Genomic DNA, 17,859 nt, shown 5'->3' on the forward strand with positions numbered 1-17,859 from the left:
ACTTGGTCTGTTAAATGCCAATATTCAGCACTTAAGCAGCCAGGGTAACCGACTGAATACATTCCTATTGGCAACCCATGTCTGGTTAAGTTCTGAATATTGACATAACCAGCTATGTGTTAGCTGACTCCGCATAAACTGAATATTCAGTGCAGAAGCCCAGACATAAGAATAGCCATAATGGGGGTGGGATCCGCACCTAAACTTTACACATGACCTGAAAAAGGGGGCATGGAAAGGGGACGGTCATAGGTGTTTCAGGGCGGAATGGGACATGGCTTTGAGTTGCATGCATAATTACAGAATAATGGTGCTCTGCACATAAATTTAGGCAGGGGCATTTGCACCACATTTTCGTTGGTGCAAATGGTTGAGCCTATATTTACACATGACTATAATGCTTAAGCAGGTTTTTTTCGGTGCAGATTTTTTAGGCACCATTTACTGAATCTAGCCATAATTGGTTAGCACAGGGATACTACGTGGGCCTTTACCGCCTATAAAATGGGTAGCGGTAAGTGTTCATGTGGTAATTTTTTTAATTGACCTTGCGCTAATGGAACACAGCTATCTTCACTGGCTATACTTGCTCCTCTGAAAATATCACTATATGGAAATAGCAAGTGACGATTAATTTCTTATAAATAAAAAATACAAGGAGCAAAAAGGTCACATCTAAAGTAAACTTGGACTAATGACCCACCTTACTTCTTCATTAGTCCTATAAAAAAAAAAAAAAACACCTCTGCACAATTTTTTAAAAATTTTAACATTTTTTTTCTTTTTCCATAAAGTATTCAGATTTTCCCAAGTACTTTTCTGAAGCAGCGCTGCTACGCTGTACAGCACAGCTGTTTCACCCTGGCTTCATCAGGAGCATTTTTATTATGCAGCACTTTCAGTACCCTAAAAGACATGTTTAGCAAATTATTCAGACTATGCTTACTTGACTACCAGCTTAAGATTATAGTATTATTTCTCACATCAACAGAATATAGATAATTCTTGATAAAGTTTTCTTACCAAGCCTTGGAATATGTTCAGTTTTAAGAGTATCAATTTTCAAAATGGCGCCTGAGTTTTAAAAGGATGCCTAAAGTCCTTAACCAATCAGGAGAGACTGTTTCCTATTGGTTCAAAAGCATTAAATTCCAAAAGGTCCAAGTGTGATCCTATTTTATAAACTTTACAACTTCCAGATTGCAACCTTTGCTTTAAAAAGTCACAGACCACAGTCACTCAATGGCTATATTTAAACCCTGTGGATTAAGAGTTTTTAATTTATCTATCCAATATTGTTCTTTTGAATTAGTATTTTCCCCCTGTCCCCTCCTCTTATAGATTCCTGGATTTAGTTAATAACACCGCATGTAAAATCCTCAAATTGCGCATTAGCACATAGCTATTAATACAAAACATAAAAATTGGCCATTTTACGGCTGCAGTAAAAATGATCTTAATGTGTGGGAAAGACCCATGTAGGGATGTGCTAAGGCCACTTTTTACTGCAGCTTAGTGAAAGGATCCCTAAGTGCTCAAAACTCGAAAGCACATAAATAGACTAAATCTTAGATCAGAGGATTTCAAACCAGTCCTTGGGGCACACCTAGCCAGGATGTCCTGAAAAACCCGACTGGGTTGAAAACCACTGTCTTACATGGTAAGGTGGCATCTATTAGGGAAAAGTGGCTAGTAAGCCTGAAAGCTCTAAAGTCTCTGGCCCTGATATTCAGACTGCGGGAAATAGCCGTGCTGCCTCCCGCGGTCTGCGCTGAACCCAGATTTTCAATGCCAGGCCATTTCCGGTGACAAGCATTGAATATCTAGGGTTTTTCAACCGGTTTGAAGATAACCGGCAATGTCGAAATAGCCAGTTATCTTTAAACCAGCCAAAAATATACCAGGGTCTGACGCAGCCAAATATGGCTGCCAAACCCAGTTTAAAAATTGGCGGATAGCCGGTTATATAGTGTGATATAACCGGTTATCCGCCATCTGAATATCGGCGGATAGCCGGTTAAGCTCTTATTTAACTGGTCAGCATCCGTTCTGACTGGTTAAATAGCATTAAATATCAGGCAGTCATTCTGCTTATCAAGCAAGCCCCCTGATTATATGTTAGAGAGCATGTCCCATATAAAACAGTTCTCTGATTGGATGGTCTGGCCACACAATATCTGGCTTGCACCATGTGTGAATATGAACATTGGTTGAGGGAAGACCTTGGATAATGAGGACACTGAGCAGACCAAATGGTTCTTATTATCAGACCAGTACAGGATGGTTCACTAACAAAGGTGCCAACCAAGGTTACCTCAGCTCTGAATCTGAGGATGAAGACTGCGAAGAGTCCTTTCACATAAACAACCTGTCCTTGGAAGATGTCGGAACCTAAGATGCAGGGCACAAAGAAATCCTTGACAGTATGGTTATGATGCAGAGATAGTTTGGTGCATAGGCCTAAGGTAGGCTAAGGTAGGAGTAGAGGAGTGGCCTAGTGGTTAGAACACCAGTCTTGTAATCCAGAGGTGGCCAGTTCAAATCCCACTGTTGCTCCTTGTGAGCTTGGGCAAGTCACTTAACCCTCCATTGTCTCAGGTACAAACTTAGATTGTGAGCCCTCCTGGGACAGAGAAATATCCAGAGTACCTGAATATAATTCACCTTGAGCTACTACTGAAAAAAATGTGAGCAAAATCTAAATAAATAATACAGGCTCTGTGTACACAAACAGGTATGGGCAGTATATACACCTCACCCCCAAACATTTAAGGACTGTCTCCTATTTTTAAAATCTGCCTATGCTTTCCAAGGCAAAAACTGATTTTTAAAGGGATAGTGTCATTTTTCCCACTGGGGATGCCTGCCCTTAGCTTTCTAAGAGGTCTGTATACTAAAGTGCAATAACATCAGCCATTAACATACTTTAACACAAAAGCCTAGACTGACGAGTTAATGAGCTACAAAAGTAGCCCATTAACTATTAGCATGTAGAAAAATAATGAATGTTAAAATGTGCAGCCATGGAGATCAGATCCCCTTTCAAACCTTCGAAAGTTCAAAAGTTCTTAAGCAAAGGGAAGAGGGGGAGTGTTTTGACGATTTACAAATGGGTGTGGGTTTTGATCTTACAAACTTTCTTGAGACTTTCTGAGAGGAGGTTTCAACATGGGCTGCCCTCTTGGTCTCTTTTGTCTCTGAAGTAGATACAAGTTTAGTTTTGAAGACTTATTTTCAAAGGAAAGATTTTCTTTTTATGGAAAAAAAATTGCAGATGTTTGCTAGTATGGCCAGAGCCACTTAATTAAGGTGAAGGTCTTTTCCTTCATTAAAAGCTAGGACACTTGCACTGGGAACTTCATTTCTTTTGAACTTCCAATGCAACAAGTGTCTATCTAGTAAGGTATCAGCATAGTAATTAAGTTATTTATGATTGCTCACAATTAGAGAGATACTTGATTGCAAAAAAGTAGACCTAGCCAGTGGTTAGTGTCTTGGGCTTATGAAAATATAGGTTAGATTGTATTATTTATTTATGTGTTCCATTTGTATCCCACATTTTCCCACCTATTTGCAGTCTCAATGTGGCTTACGTGAATACCATAAAGGCATTCGCCAGTTCCGGTATGAACATTTCCTTGTATCCTCTCATGATAGAGGCTGGGATGCTTTGAGTATATAGCAATCGTATTAGGTTAAATTTCTTCTGTTCTACGTCAGCTGATTGTTTGCATTTCTTTCTTTGTGGCAATTTTTGAAACTACAGTTTTAAAAATGTGCAAAAGTGAACAGGGACCAAGTAACACTAATGTACTTGAGGTTTGCTGAATATCTCCAGAATACCTTACTATTTGAACCAGAAGTTTCCTTCTATTTCTTTGGACTTGCAACTCCGTCGAAACCAGAGCTGGAATCCCAACACCATGAGCCTTCACTGGCAGCTAACTAGCTGAGAATCAGGGCTGGCTCAACCTATGGATCAGGTGAAGCACTGGTCTAGAGCACCAGAATTGCAGTCTACCATATCTCTCTCCTTCCATTCCCTCTGTCCCTCTGCCTACAGTTCAGTATCCACAGGGAAGGAAGAAAGGAGACATGCTGAACTGAGATTTTGATATCCTTTATCATCAGTTAGGGAGGAAGGGGGCCTTGAGAGGAGAAGATAGTGACAGAGGGAAGGAAAGATACAAACAGCTCAGTTACCACAGTCCCTTGAGTTGGTCCTGCTGACAATTTTCATCCTTTTTCATGTACCTAAATCTGATTATTGTTGTGATAGTCTTGGGCTAAAAGCCATGTGCCAGGTTTCCTTCTTGAACCCTGTATTCACGGACCCTCAATCCAACAACTGAGTGTCACCCTTGAGCAATAGCCATGACTCCCTCCCTACCCAGGGGTTTTAAATGCTGCTTCCACGGTACCTACAACTGACTGAAGGAACGTGAGATCTAATGGAGCCACAAATTAGCTTTCAAATACCTATTTTTATACTAACTGCTATTTGGGGGGTTTTCTACTACTCATCATCCAGAGACCAAAAATATTTCCAGTGAATCAAACCCTATGTGCTAGAAGTTCAGTACTCGTTAATTGGGGACACATCTTAAGAAGTACTCAGTTTAAATCTGGCTTTACTGCTTCTTTTCAACAGGTAAGTCCACTAATGGTCTTAGTCACTAGTTCTTTTATTGACGACAAAAGGAGTTTTGAAACTTGTTAAACAGAGCAGGGCTGTTCTGTCTGCCCAAGTGTTAATGTAATGCCTGCACTAATCCTGCCCGAGGCAGCTTCCAGCAGTTCTAAGTTTGCAGGTGGTTTTAAAGCCTTTTCAGTCATTCTTACTTTTAAGTCAAAGATTGGTGGTTTCTTTTTTAAAATATTAAAATGTTACAAAGCCAAGATTGGTTTAGCAGCTTCTGGGTCAAGAAAGTAATTCACCAGCATTACGTGCATCTGCAGAATCAAGGATTATTGGAGCTCATACTTACTTACTTAGTGATCCTTTTACCAAGCTGCAGGAAATGCTAGCGCACGCTTACCGCAGTTTGATAGGGCTGAGGTATCCCATGCAGGGGCGTAGCCAGACAACAGATTTTAGGTGGGCCTAGGTAAGAAGTGGGTGGGCACCAATTGTTCTCCCCCCCCCCCCCCCCCCCCCCCACACCCAAAAAATATCTCAGCTGGTGGGAAAACGCTTCTTTCCACCTTGGCAGTCTGCAGCAGGCATGTGCTGAAAACTGAACATGCACAGGTGCCGGTATCATGGAGAGTAGCGTTTTTGTTACCATCTGGAGGAAGTCTTCAGCTGGCCGAGCTTGGGATCCCACAGCTACCACTAAACATGTGCTACTGTTGGGTGGGCCTGAGCCCTAAGTGGGTGGGCCCCGGCCCACCCAGGCCCACCTGTGGCTACACCACTGAGCCCACGGAAATTTTGCAATCTACGTGCACATACCACACACTAAAGAATAATTTCTTTGCAGAGGGGCATGTCTGGGGAGGTGGAGAGTGGAGGTTTCTATTTTAATCAGCCGCATATGAGCCCTTATTGCCTACAAAATAGATGACGGTAAGGGCTCACCCACTAATCTTTTTAAAAGGCCACACGCTAATGGCCACCACCAACAGATTGTGGACAATTGATTTCAGCACCAAGTACTATAAAGTACAAAAATGGAGGCAAAGACCTCAGCTGTCTGTGGTTTTTAACAATTCTTCCTCAACATTGTTACCAACAGACAAAAGACTAATCATCGGCCAAAAGCCTCCAAAATTTATTGTGCAAAATATAATGTGCAAAACGCCTGTGCAAACACTTCTATAAGTCACTATCTTCTCTTCTTTCCTCATAGAAAAGCAAAAAAGCACTTGTCTTTCAACAGAATCCCAACAGAGACCTGTTTCACCCGAGGTTTCGTCAGGGGATTTCAATGTGCTCTGGCATTGCTTTCCACCTTTCATCGTTGGTAACAATGATGAGGAAGAATTGTTAAAAACCACAGCCTGCTGAGGTCTTTTCGTCCATTTTTGCACTTTACAGTACTTAGTGCTGAAATGAATTGTCCACAATCTGTTGTTAATAGTCTATATAGAGAGATATTTTTCTGGGTGAGTCCCTCTTTTTTGGTTTTACACATGCTAATGGCAACATTAGTAGGTGTCAACACAAATGAACAAGTAGAGGTTCCTTATACAGAGGTAAATAAGCAATGAAAATAATAAAAATAGTGAAAAGGGAGGAAAAAGCCTCAAGAAGCTCCCAGCTATCGGATGGTAGAGCAGGACTTCTTCATCATTGGCAAAAACCTCCCAACAGGAACATATGATTTTAATTAAATAGCAAAACATCAGCTTGAAATACTTAGCAGCATAGTCCCTTTCTCCCAGCAAAACCAGAAACCAGACTGTGACCAATATTAGAGGGTGACCATTAATGCCATAAATTGGAAATCAGCCATTTCTGAGTGTGGGAAAAAATGGCCTTAGTGTGCAGGAAAGACCCTCATAAGGGAAAGGGAAATGGGACTTGATATACTGCCTTTCTGAGGTTTTTGCAACTATATTCAAAGTGGTTTAGATATATTCAGGTACTTATTTTGTACCAGGGGCAATGGAGGATTAAGTGATGCCCAGATTCACAAGGAGCTGGAGTGGGAATTGAACTCAATTCCGCAGGATCAAAGTCCACAGCACTAACCACTAGGCTATGCCTCCACTAAGGTCACTTTTCCCATACCTTTGTAACAGTGGCATACCAAGGGGAGGGCGGTGGGGGTGGTCCGCCCCGAGTGCACACCGCTGGGGGGGTGCCATGCGCCTGTCGGCTCTTCGTTTTCATGCTCCCTCTGCCCCGGAACAGGTTACTTCCTGTTCCGGGGCAGAGGGAGCATGAAAACGAAGAGCCGGCAGGCGCGCAGCACCCCCCCCCCCCATCAGCGGCGTGCACCCAGGGGGGGTTCTTTCGCCGGGGGGGCGTCATGCTGTTCCAGGGGGGCGCTGCACCCGGGGGGCGGGGCGCATCGGCGATCCGCCCCGGGTGTCAGCCCCCCTAGGAACACCACTGCTTTGTAAAAAGACCCCTTAGACTTGTTCCTTCTGTGCAACTGGGCACATTAGACAACTAGTGCCCTCCAACTGGTTAGAACATAAGCGTTGCCATACTGGAAAAGACTGAAGGTCCATCAAGCCCAGTATCCTGTTTCCAACAGTGGCCGATCGAGGTCACAAGTACCTGGCAAGATCCTAGGACAATAAAACAAATTTTATGCTGCTTATCCTAGAAATAAGCAGTGGATTTTCCTAAGTCCATCTTAATAATGGCTTATGGACTTTTCTTTTAGGAAATTAGCCAAACCTTTTTTTAAACCCTGGTAAGCTAACTGCTTTAACCACAATGTCTGTCAGCTGCTGTAGGTTCTGCCAACTCCCTGGTGGTGATGCCAAGAGTTGCAGGTCTTCTTTAAATGTTGAGCACCAGGTCTTGAGTGGTCTACCTCTTCTCCTTCTTCCACCATGTGGAATCCAGCTGGAGATCATAACCTGTATTAATTGCATGGACCAAAAGACTCCATTATACAAGTGGAAGAATAGCTTAATGTGAGATCAGAGGCCTGTGAACCAGAAGAGCCAGGTTCAAATCCTGCTTCTTTTTCCTACTTAAGTTGTGACCTCAGCCAATTCACTTAATTCTCTATTACCTCAAATATAAACAGGATCTCATTTACTAAAGGGCATTAATATTTTATTACATATTAATGCACATTTGTTTTAATAATTAGGCCCCATTGAGAAACATGAGACTTGCATTACTGTAGCTTAGTGAAGACCCTAGATTATAAACCCTGGGCAGAGAAATATCCACTATAACCAACTTTTAGTTTGAATTTGGAAAGGCAAGTAATTAAATCTGATATAAAAATATTAAGTAGATGCCACATATGAAAGGTTTTTTATTAAATTATGTTTTTTTCTGGAGCAATAATGATGCTTTTTGTCTGCTTATTGGCTTTTTCCTTCCATGTTTATTTACATAGAGGCTTTATGTTGTGAAAAAAAAAGTTGAGATTTATAAGTACATAGCTGTCCTTTATAATTCATATCATTTAAGAGCCATTTTAAGCTACATTAAGTATTTAGACATGCTTAACGCAGCAAAAATAGCCTACTACTACTACTATTTAGCATTTCTGTACCGCTACAAAGCGTACACAGCGCTGCACAAACATAGAAGAAAGACAGTCCCTGCTCAAAGAGCTTACATGCTAAAACATTCTAGACTTACTAAACACACAGCCTCCAATACTTAAAACTGGTTATCCGGCAATATTCAGCGCATCACGGCTAAGTTTGACGGCCAAGTTAGGCTGCCGAAATAGCAGGCCTATCTTTGCCCGGTTTCAAGTTAACCAGCCAGTGCTGAATATCAACTTCGCCGGTCAAATTGAAACTGGCCAAAAATAAATCGGGTATTTACAGAAATGTGTAAATTAAGACGTTTCTAGCAGCCTCATCTAGGTGCGGAGTTTCTATGCTCCCTGGGCTCCCTGATTTCATCTCATGGCTTCCACTACCATCTCTATGCTGACGACACCCAGCTTTATCTCTCCACACCAGACATCACTGCGGAAACCCAGGCCAAAGTATCGGCCTGCTTATCCGACATTGCTGCATGGATGTCCAATCGCCACCTGAAACTGAACATGGCCAAGACCGAACTTCTTGTCTTCCCACCCAAACCCACTTCTCCTCTCCCTCCACTCTCTATTTCAGTTGATAACACCCTCATCGTCCCTGTCTCATCTGCCCGCAACCTCGGTGTCATCTTCGACTCCTCCCTCTCCTTCTCTGCACATATCCAGCAGATAGCCAAGACCTGTCGCTTCTTCCTCTATAACATTAGCAAAATTCGCCCTTTCCTCTCTGAGCACACCACCCGTACTCTCATCCACTCTCTCATTACCTCTCGCCTTGACTACTGCAACCTACTCCTCACTGGCCTCCCACTTAGCCATCTATCCCCCCTTCAGTCCATTCAGAACTCGGCTGCATGTCTTATCTTCCGCCTGGACCGATATACTCATATCACCCCTCTCCTCAAGTCACTTCACTGGCTTCCGATCAGGTACCGCATACAGTTCAAGCTTCTCCTACTAACCTACAAATGCACTCGATCTGCAGCCCCTCCTCACCTCGCTACCCTCATCTCCCCTTACGTTCCTACCCGTAACCTCCGCTCTCTAGACAAATCCCTCCTTTCAGTACCCTTCTCCACCACCACCAACTCCAGGCTCCGCCCTTTCTGCCTCGCCTCACCTCAAGCGTGGAACAAACTCCCTGAGCACATACGCCAAGCCCCCTCCCTGCCCAAATCACTGCTCAAAGCCCACCTCTTCAATGTCGCCTTTGGCACCTAACCACCACACCTATACTCAGAAAGCCTGGTCCGCAAACGGGATGGAGTGCACACATGCAGAGCATTCTGGTTAGGTTTGTTTCCAGTAAGAGGCATTTACCAATATGTATCACAGGTTTGCAATTGTGTATTTGGACTATGGAAATTGTTTTTTGCTGTCTGTACCTTTGGGAATGTGTGTTTTCCCTATACTCTTGTATGGTTTGTTTCTCTTCACAATAAAAACAATTAAAAAAAAAAAAAAAAAAAAGAAATCTAGACTACACCAACTTGACATTTTGTCCTTTAGATTGTAAGCTCATCTGAGCAGGGACCGTCCCTCTTTGTTAAATTGTAGTATGCTAATTAAATAAGTCTCTGCTTCCATAGTATTTTGTCGACATTCTAAGTACTTTGTATTGTTATTTGAATATTTTTACTGCTGTAGTTTATTGCTTATGCTTGACTTATTCTTGCTGTATACCACCTTGAGTGAATTCTAATAAATAAATAAATAAATAAATAACTGTTACACTTGTGGTGGAAAATGTGAGTCCTCCAAAGCCCACCAAAAACTATTGTACCTACATAGAGGTGACACCTGCAGACATAAGGGATATTGTAGTGGTGTATAGTTGAGTACAGTAGATTTTTGGTGGGTTTTGGTGGGCTCACCATACAATATAACGGAATAACAGTGAGGTGTACCTGAGAGCTTTTATGTGAAGTCTACTGCAGTGCCCCACTGCTTTGTTGGAATGTCTATGTGGCCAGTCTACTAAGAATGCTGCCCCCCACCCCATACATCCCAAGGGCTTGTTTTTGTGCGTTTTTCCCTTGGACGTTTTTTTCCCCCCTGTAAATGGTCCAAAAAGATAGACGCTGTGAACCTCTTGTGATACCATTTTCATCGCTTTTCCTTGAACCACTTCAAATCTCTTTATGTCCTTAGCAAGATACGGCCTCCAAAACTGAACACAATACTCCAAATTCGGCCTCACCATGAAGGGGCATCAACACCTCCTTTCTTCTGTTGGTTATACCCCTCTATGCAGCCTGGCATTCTTCTGGCTGTGGCCACTGCCTTGTCGCATTGCTTTGTCACCCTGAGATCCTCAGACACCATCACCATCACCATGGTCCCGCTCCTGAACTGTACTTATCAATCTCTCTCCTCCTATCTGGTACATCAAGTGCAGATTCCAAGTAAAACAACAGCAATAACAAAACAATAAAAACTGTTCTGGTCAGAGATCATAGTCCTGGCATTTTGTCAGTTTAAAGTGCTGCACAAGGAAAAAGCCCAAACTTAAGCCTTTTTGTGATGTATACCGCCTCCTTTCATCACCCACAGGCTGATCCCTTACATGGACTCTTGTTAGGCCTCACTCCTTGCAGCTGCCACACTGTTTTGACTTGAAGGCCCTATGTGAATTGTCTGTGTTTCTTGTCTGTCTGTTGCATTAGATTCTAAGCTTCAAAAAATGTAAGCCACATTGAGCCTACAAATAGGTGAGAAAATGTGGGGTACAAATGTAACAAACAAATAAATAAATAAAAACAGGGACTGTATATGAAATTATTGTAAAGTGCTGTGTTTTATTGTCGTGTTTGTATGTATTTTATTGAAAATGTTGATTGAAACCTGTTCTGAAGCAATGAAATAGGTGGGTTATAAATGCTTAAAAATGAAATGAATACAGCATTGTTAGTATCCTGAAAACGTGACTGGATGTGTATCACAAGAATAGTGAATTAAATGTCATGTTTACTGTGAATATATTTGTTGTTTTATAGTATTGTATAATTGTAGATATAATCATGAACTTTGAAAGGGTATTATAGCAGAAAAACAAAATTTTACAGTAGGAACCATAAATCATCATGTTATGCAAAATATACTACCGGGGGAATTCTGCGCTACTGCGCAATGCAGAATTTGAGCAGAATTCTCACTTCTGCAGACTGCGCAGAATTCTGCCTTTCCCACACAGACATCTGTGCAGTCTGCTTTTGCAGCGCAGAGCAGCTGAGATGTTCACTTTCCGGCTGCCTCCTTCCCTCCCAGCACACTTATGGCTCCAGCGAGGCAAGAGGAGGAGCTGCTCAGCTTCACGTCAGGCTGATTCCTTCTTCTCTGCCGCCTTGGTCCCCAGCAGTTCCTTTAAGTCGTGTGGCTGTACAGAGGCCACGCGGCTCAAAGGAACAGTTGGGTCCGGCATGGCAGAGGTGGAGAAAGAAGTTCAATGTGTGGCTGGGCTGCTTCTCCTCTTGCTGCTCTGGAGTGGTGTTCATGCAGGGAGGAGAGAGGGAGTGGGGGGCCTGGAAAAAGCATAGATAGAGCATGGGGGGGGGGGGATTTGAAGAAAAAGGTGGATGGAGCAAGTGGGAGCTGGAAAAAAGGTGGATGGAGTGTGTGTACTGTGGGAATTGGAGAATTAGCAATATGGAGGTTTGCCTGAGAAAGGGGGAAGATACCTTGAGGGTGGACCAAACAGGGATCTTGCTGGGAGTTAGAGAGAAAGCATAGGGAAGGCAGTAAAGGCTGAGGGATGGGGAGAGAGAGCTCTAGAAGGCAGACGTTAGAGAACAAGTGAACAAAAACTGGGTGGAGGAGAGGGAGAAAAATCGGAAGTTTTCTGCCAAAGGAGAACAGGGGCGTAGCCAGACACCCAATTTTGGGTGGGCCTGGGCCTAAGATGGGTGGGCAGAAGAACTCCACCTTGTCCCTCAAATGATTTGGACTCTACGCCACTGAAGGAGAATACTTTGGAGAAGGGGTAGAGAAAGCTGGGGAGGAAAAGGAGCACAAGCTAAGAGAGAAATGGAGAAGGTGGAACCTGATGAGAGAAAATGCTGTGGTTGTGGTTATGGTGGGGCAATGCATCCCTGGGGGGAGAAGCGAGTCCTTATAATAGGAGAATTATTCATAACAAAATTACAAATAAAGTGTGAAGAATTTTGCAGAACTTTCAATTATTTTTGTACAGAATTCCTCCAAGTGTAAATATATAAGCAAAGTCAACCAGCTCCATATAGTGTAGAGTATAACCTTTTATTACAATTTGGATGCTAGATATGGAGGGGCATTTTCAATATGATGTCCAAATCCGATTAACATCCGAAAATCCAGTAGTGAACATGGCCACTTTCATACCAGAAAAAAGTTAAACTTTTTGTTTCAAAAAATGGCCATGTGCTAGATGTTCTTGTGTTCAAAGCGTCTATCTTTTTGGACCATTTTCGGGGGGGGGGGGAACATCCAAGGGGAAAACGCACAAAAACAAGCTCTTGGGATGTATGGGGTGGGGGGCAGCATTCTTAGTAGACTGGCCACATAGACATTCCGACTTCACATAAAAACTCCCAGGTACACCTCACTGTTATCCCATTATATTGTATGGTGAGCCCACCAAAAATCTACTGTACTCAACTATACACCACTACAATATCCCTTATGTCTGCAGGTGTCACCTCTATGTAGGTACAATAGTTTTTGGTGGACTTTGGAGGGCTCATATTTTCCACCACAAGTTTAACAGTTATGTATTTATTTATTAGAATTCACTCAAGGTGATATAAAGTAAGAATAAGTCAAGCATAAGCAATAAACTACAGCAGTAAAAATATTCAAATAACAATACTGTCACGGTAGTGCCCTGGTTATCATCTACTATGTTACGTTATAACATACAATACTATATATTTTAATGATATTTTCTGCAGTACACTGACACGTATTTATTGCAGTGAAATTGCAAATTTAGAATAGATTGCCAGGTTACATGAGATTGTGTAGTAGTCGGGTTCAATTTGTTAAATTATTGAAGTCTTCAATAATTTAACAAATTGAACCCGAGTCTTACCTATTTGAACATGCATGGAATTAATATTATTTGCTGATCTGTTGGAACACAGCATTACTTTGTCTAACTATGTATTGGTTTTATTTTGATTGTGTATGTTGAGTCTGTTACCCACCTAGTTGTAGGTAGGCTAGAATTTTTAAATAAATAAAATAAATAAATTGTGTTCTTCCAAAGAAATCCTCTGTTAAGAAAAGCTGTCTCTGCACATGACAATATATCATGCTTCTTTATTTTATAACAGGAAGACTACAATCAACTCAGACCTCTGTCCTATCCCAACACAGATGTATTTTTGATCTGCTTTTCTGTGGTAAATCCTGCCTCGTACCACAATGTCCGAGAAGAATGGGTATCTGAACTTAAAACCTGCATGCCTCATGTGCCCTATGTACTCATAGGAACACAGGTAAGAAGCCACGCTTTCATATGCCTTAGAATGAATTGATGAGATGGCACAGAGAAGGTAGATGACATCATGAATATTAATTAAGGGTTGTTTTTGTAATGATCGAATGCATAGGCAGCTTGCTGTTCCCCCTAATCTGCTGAAGGCTATCAAATTTGTCCTTTAAGGACCCGCAACAGGTCTGGTTTTCAGAAAAGCCACAATGAATATTCATTGAGAATGTCTTGCTAATTACTATAATAAGCAGGATTAGTAAGAATAATTTAGTTACCCTGGAAACAAGACCTGGATTGGGGAACCGTTGCTTTACTCCTTTCTGCAACACTCAGCAGCATTTAGAAAGTTGACCTCAGCACTCCAGGACCCTCAGAAACTGATATATGCATCCCCTATTCTCTCGGCAGAGACACCAGTAACACTAGAATGATACCTTGTTTAGGGGGCCTATGCACTAAATTTAGGAAACAATTTTGTAGATTATGCTCGCTAAAAGTTTTAACATACAAAATAAATATGTTGCAATATTTGGTGCAATAAATATTTTATCTCATGCTACAGACGTGTATCCTAACTGCAAGGTATACAAGTCTATTTTGAAAGCCAGCAGTGTGCTTTTGTATACGTCAGCCAAGGCATTTAAAGAAACACATATATTCAGCACTGACGCATGGTTCTAGCCATTATCATTATGGTAGCAATATTCATCCGCTATCCCCCTAATTCTATAAAAGTCGCCAAAAATTGTGCATGCAAATTTGGGCTTGTGCCCAATTTGTGAGTGCAATTTAATTGAATAATGACTAATTAGCACTAATAATTGGCTTTTTAACAAGATTGGCACTAATTAGATTTAATTGGAACTTATGCGCCTAAAGGAGGCGCAGAAATGGGAGGGTTATGGGTAGAACAGGGGCGTTCCTGGCATTTACTTGCATTGTTATAGAATATGGGAGATATGTGCCCACTGTAGATGCCTACATTTGCGCCACATGTCAGTTGGTGCATATGGCCACGCCTAAAGTCAGGTGCAAGTCACAGGCATAAGCGCTATTCTATAAACTGCGCATGACTTTAAGCATGGCGTATAGAATAGTGCTTTTTTCAGCACCATATGTAGAATTCACCCCCATACGGGTAACCTATGCATTTTACTTTAGGCCTGTTTTTCAGTAAACCTAAAATGAACACAAAGGTTATTTATATTAGTGGACAGTTATGTCTTGTTCTGTATCCATCCTCCCTCCCTCTGCTGGTCTTTGGTTGCCTTCACCCCCTGCCAGGACCTGTGAGGAGAGGGAAGGATCCTGATCAGGCCCAATAACCTAAGGCTAACCAAAGAAGTTGTTTCTGCTGGAAGAGCAGTAACTGAGAGGAGAGCTCCAGGCAGGTAGTTGGTATTCTATAACATGTGCAAGCAAAATCTATAGTGCACAACTGCAATAGGAGCGTAGACTAGGGAGGGTCATGGATGGGTCAAGGGCATGGATAGGGGAGGGGCATGGACTGGTGAAGGGCATAGGTGGGTCAGGGGCATGGACTGAGGAAGGACATGGGTAGGGAAGGGGCAGGGGCAGCACTGTTCCCTCTAAGCTGAGCGGGAGTCCTCCAACTGTTTTGCTGCCAGTGGGGGGGGTGCTTCAATATTGTGTTTTCAATCTCTAAGGACAGGGAGGTTCCCTGGAGTCCTGCAGAGCTTGTCTGTCCTTCACTATTGAAAATGTAATAGTGAAACAGCAGCCCCCCCCCCCCCCACACACACACACACACTGGCAGGACTGTAAGTGGAGGACTCCCACTCAGCTTAGAGGGAACACTGATGGGTGGATCAAGGGCATGGACTGGAGATGGACTGGAGATGGACTGGGGAGGAGTATAGACTGGAGAGGAGCCTAGACTGGGGAGTGGCATGGGTGGATCAGGGGCATGGACTGGGGATGGGCATGGGTAGGTCAGGGGCATGGGTAGGTCAGGGGCATGGACTGGGGAGGAGCATGGACTGGGGAGGGGCATGGGTAGGTCATGAGCATGGACTAGGGAGGGGCATAGGTGGGTCAGGAGCATGGACTGGGGAGGGGCATGAGTGGGTCACAGGCATGGACTGGGGAGGGGCATACGTAGGTCAGAGGCATGGACTGGAGAGGGGCATGAGTGGGTCAGGGGCATGGACTGGGGAGGGGCATAGGTGGGTAAGGAGCATGGACTGGGGAGGGGCATGGGTAGGTCAGGAACATAGACTGGGGAGGGACATTGGTGGGTCAGAACATGGACTGGGGAGGGGCATGGGTGGGTCAGGGGCATGGACTGGGGAGGGGCATTGGTAGGTCAGGAGCATAGACTGGGGAGGGGCATTGGTGGGTCAGAAGCATGGACTGGGGAGGGGCATGGGTAGGTCAGGGGTATGGACTAGGGAGGGGCATTGGTAGGTCAGGAGCATACACTGGGGAGGGGCATTGGTGGGTCAGAAGCATGGACTGGGGAGGGGCATGGGTGGGTCAGGGGCATGGACTGGGGAGGGGCATTGGTAGGTCAGGAGCATAGACTGGGGAGGGGCATTGGTGGGTCAGAAGCATGGACTGGGGAGGGGCATGGGTAGGTCAGGGGCATGGGTAGGTCAGGGGCATGGACTAGGGAGGGGCATTGGTAGGTCAGGAGCATACACTGGGGAGGGGCATTGGTGGGTCAGAAGCATGGACTGGGGAGGGGCATGGGTGGGTCAGGGGCATGGACTGGGGAGGGGCATTGGTAGGTCAGGAGCATAGACTGGGGAGGGGCATTGGTGGGTCAGAAGCATGGACTGGGGAGGGGCATGGGTGGGTCAGGGGCATGGACTGGGGAGGGGCATGGGTGGGTCAGGGGCATGGACTGGGGAGGGGCATGGGTAGGTCAGGGGCATGGGTAGGTCAGGGGCATGGACTAGGGAGGGGCATGGACTGGGGAGGAGCATGGACTGGGGAGGGACATGGGTAGGTCATGAGCATGGACTAGGGAGGGGCATGGGTGGGTCAGGAACATGGACTGGGGAGGGGCATGAGTGGGTCACAGGCATGGACTGGGGAGGGGCATACGTAGGTCAGAGGCATGGACTGGAGAGGGGCATGAGTGGGTCAGGGGCATGGACTGGGGAGGGGCATAGGTGGGTAAGGAGCATGGACTGGGGAGGGGCATGGGTAGGTCAGGAGCATAGACTGGGGAGGGACATTGGTGGGTCAGAACATGGACTGGGGAGGGGCATGGGTGGGTCAGGGGCATGGACTGGGGAGGAGCATGGGTAGGTCAGGGGCATGGGTAGGTCAGGGGCATGGACTAGGGAGGGGCATTGGTAGGTCAGGAGCATAACTGGGGAGGGGCATTGGTGGGTCAGAAGCATGGACTGGGGAGGGGCATGGGTAGGTCAGGGGCATGGACTAGGGAGGGGCATTGGTAGGTCAGGAGCATACACTGGGGAGGGGCATTGGTGGGTCAGAAGCATGGACTGGGGAGGGGCATGGGTGGGTCAGGGGCATGGACTGGGGAGGGGCATTGGTGGGTCAGAAGCATAGACTGGGGAGGGGCATGGGTGGTTCAGGGGCATGGACGGGAGGGGCATGGGTAGGTCAGGGGCATGGACTAGGGAGGGGCATGGACTGGGGAGGAGCATAGACTGGGGAGGGGCATGGGTAGGTCAGGAGCATGGACTGGGGAGAGGCATTGGTGGGTCAGAGGCATGCCTAAGACTTGTGCACACATGTTATAAAATGCATGCATTTATGCACCTAAGTACTAAATCTGGTGCCAGCACATATGCCAGCTTTTCAACTGACGTAAGTGCTGATACCTAAAGTTAGGCGCGCCAACATGAACTTACGCTAATATTCTACAGCCTGCAGTTCCACATGAAACTGCCATTATAGAATTGACAGCAACCAAACGTTTGGCACCTAATTTGGGTGACCTTTCTTGAATTAACCCCTTAGTGCATAGTGTTCTAAGCTCAGTTTGCAGTGTAGACTCCATTTTTAAAAAAGTGGTTTAATTCTGTTGTGGAAAATGTTCATGTCTATATATTTATTATTAGATTGATCTTCGTGATGATCCCAAAACCTTGGCTCGTTTGCTTCATATGAAAGAGAAACCCATCCTTTATGAACAAGGAAAGAAATTGGCAAAAGAGGTAGTATTTTCCAGTTCTATCCAAAGGTTAAGCAGCACACGGA

At 44.5% G+C, this 17,859-nt stretch overlaps 1 protein-coding gene across 1 annotated transcript in view; it reads left to right on the forward strand.

Annotated features, from left to right (window-relative positions):
* RHOJ (ras homolog family member J) overlaps positions 1-17,859 on the forward strand; it is a 169,035-nt gene that overhangs the window by 139,436 nt on the left and 11,740 nt on the right. The window contains exons 3-4 of the mRNA XM_030214958.1: positions 13,502-13,666; positions 17,721-17,816. Of these exons, the coding sequence (XP_030070818.1) occupies positions 13,502-13,666; positions 17,721-17,816 (261 nt within the window). The remainder of the gene's footprint in view (positions 1-13,501; positions 13,667-17,720; positions 17,817-17,859) is intronic.

This window comes from Microcaecilia unicolor, chromosome 9, assembly GCF_901765095.1.
Source record: "Microcaecilia unicolor chromosome 9, aMicUni1.1, whole genome shotgun sequence".
Classification (NCBI taxonomy): Eukaryota; Metazoa; Chordata; class Amphibia; order Gymnophiona; family Siphonopidae; genus Microcaecilia; species Microcaecilia unicolor.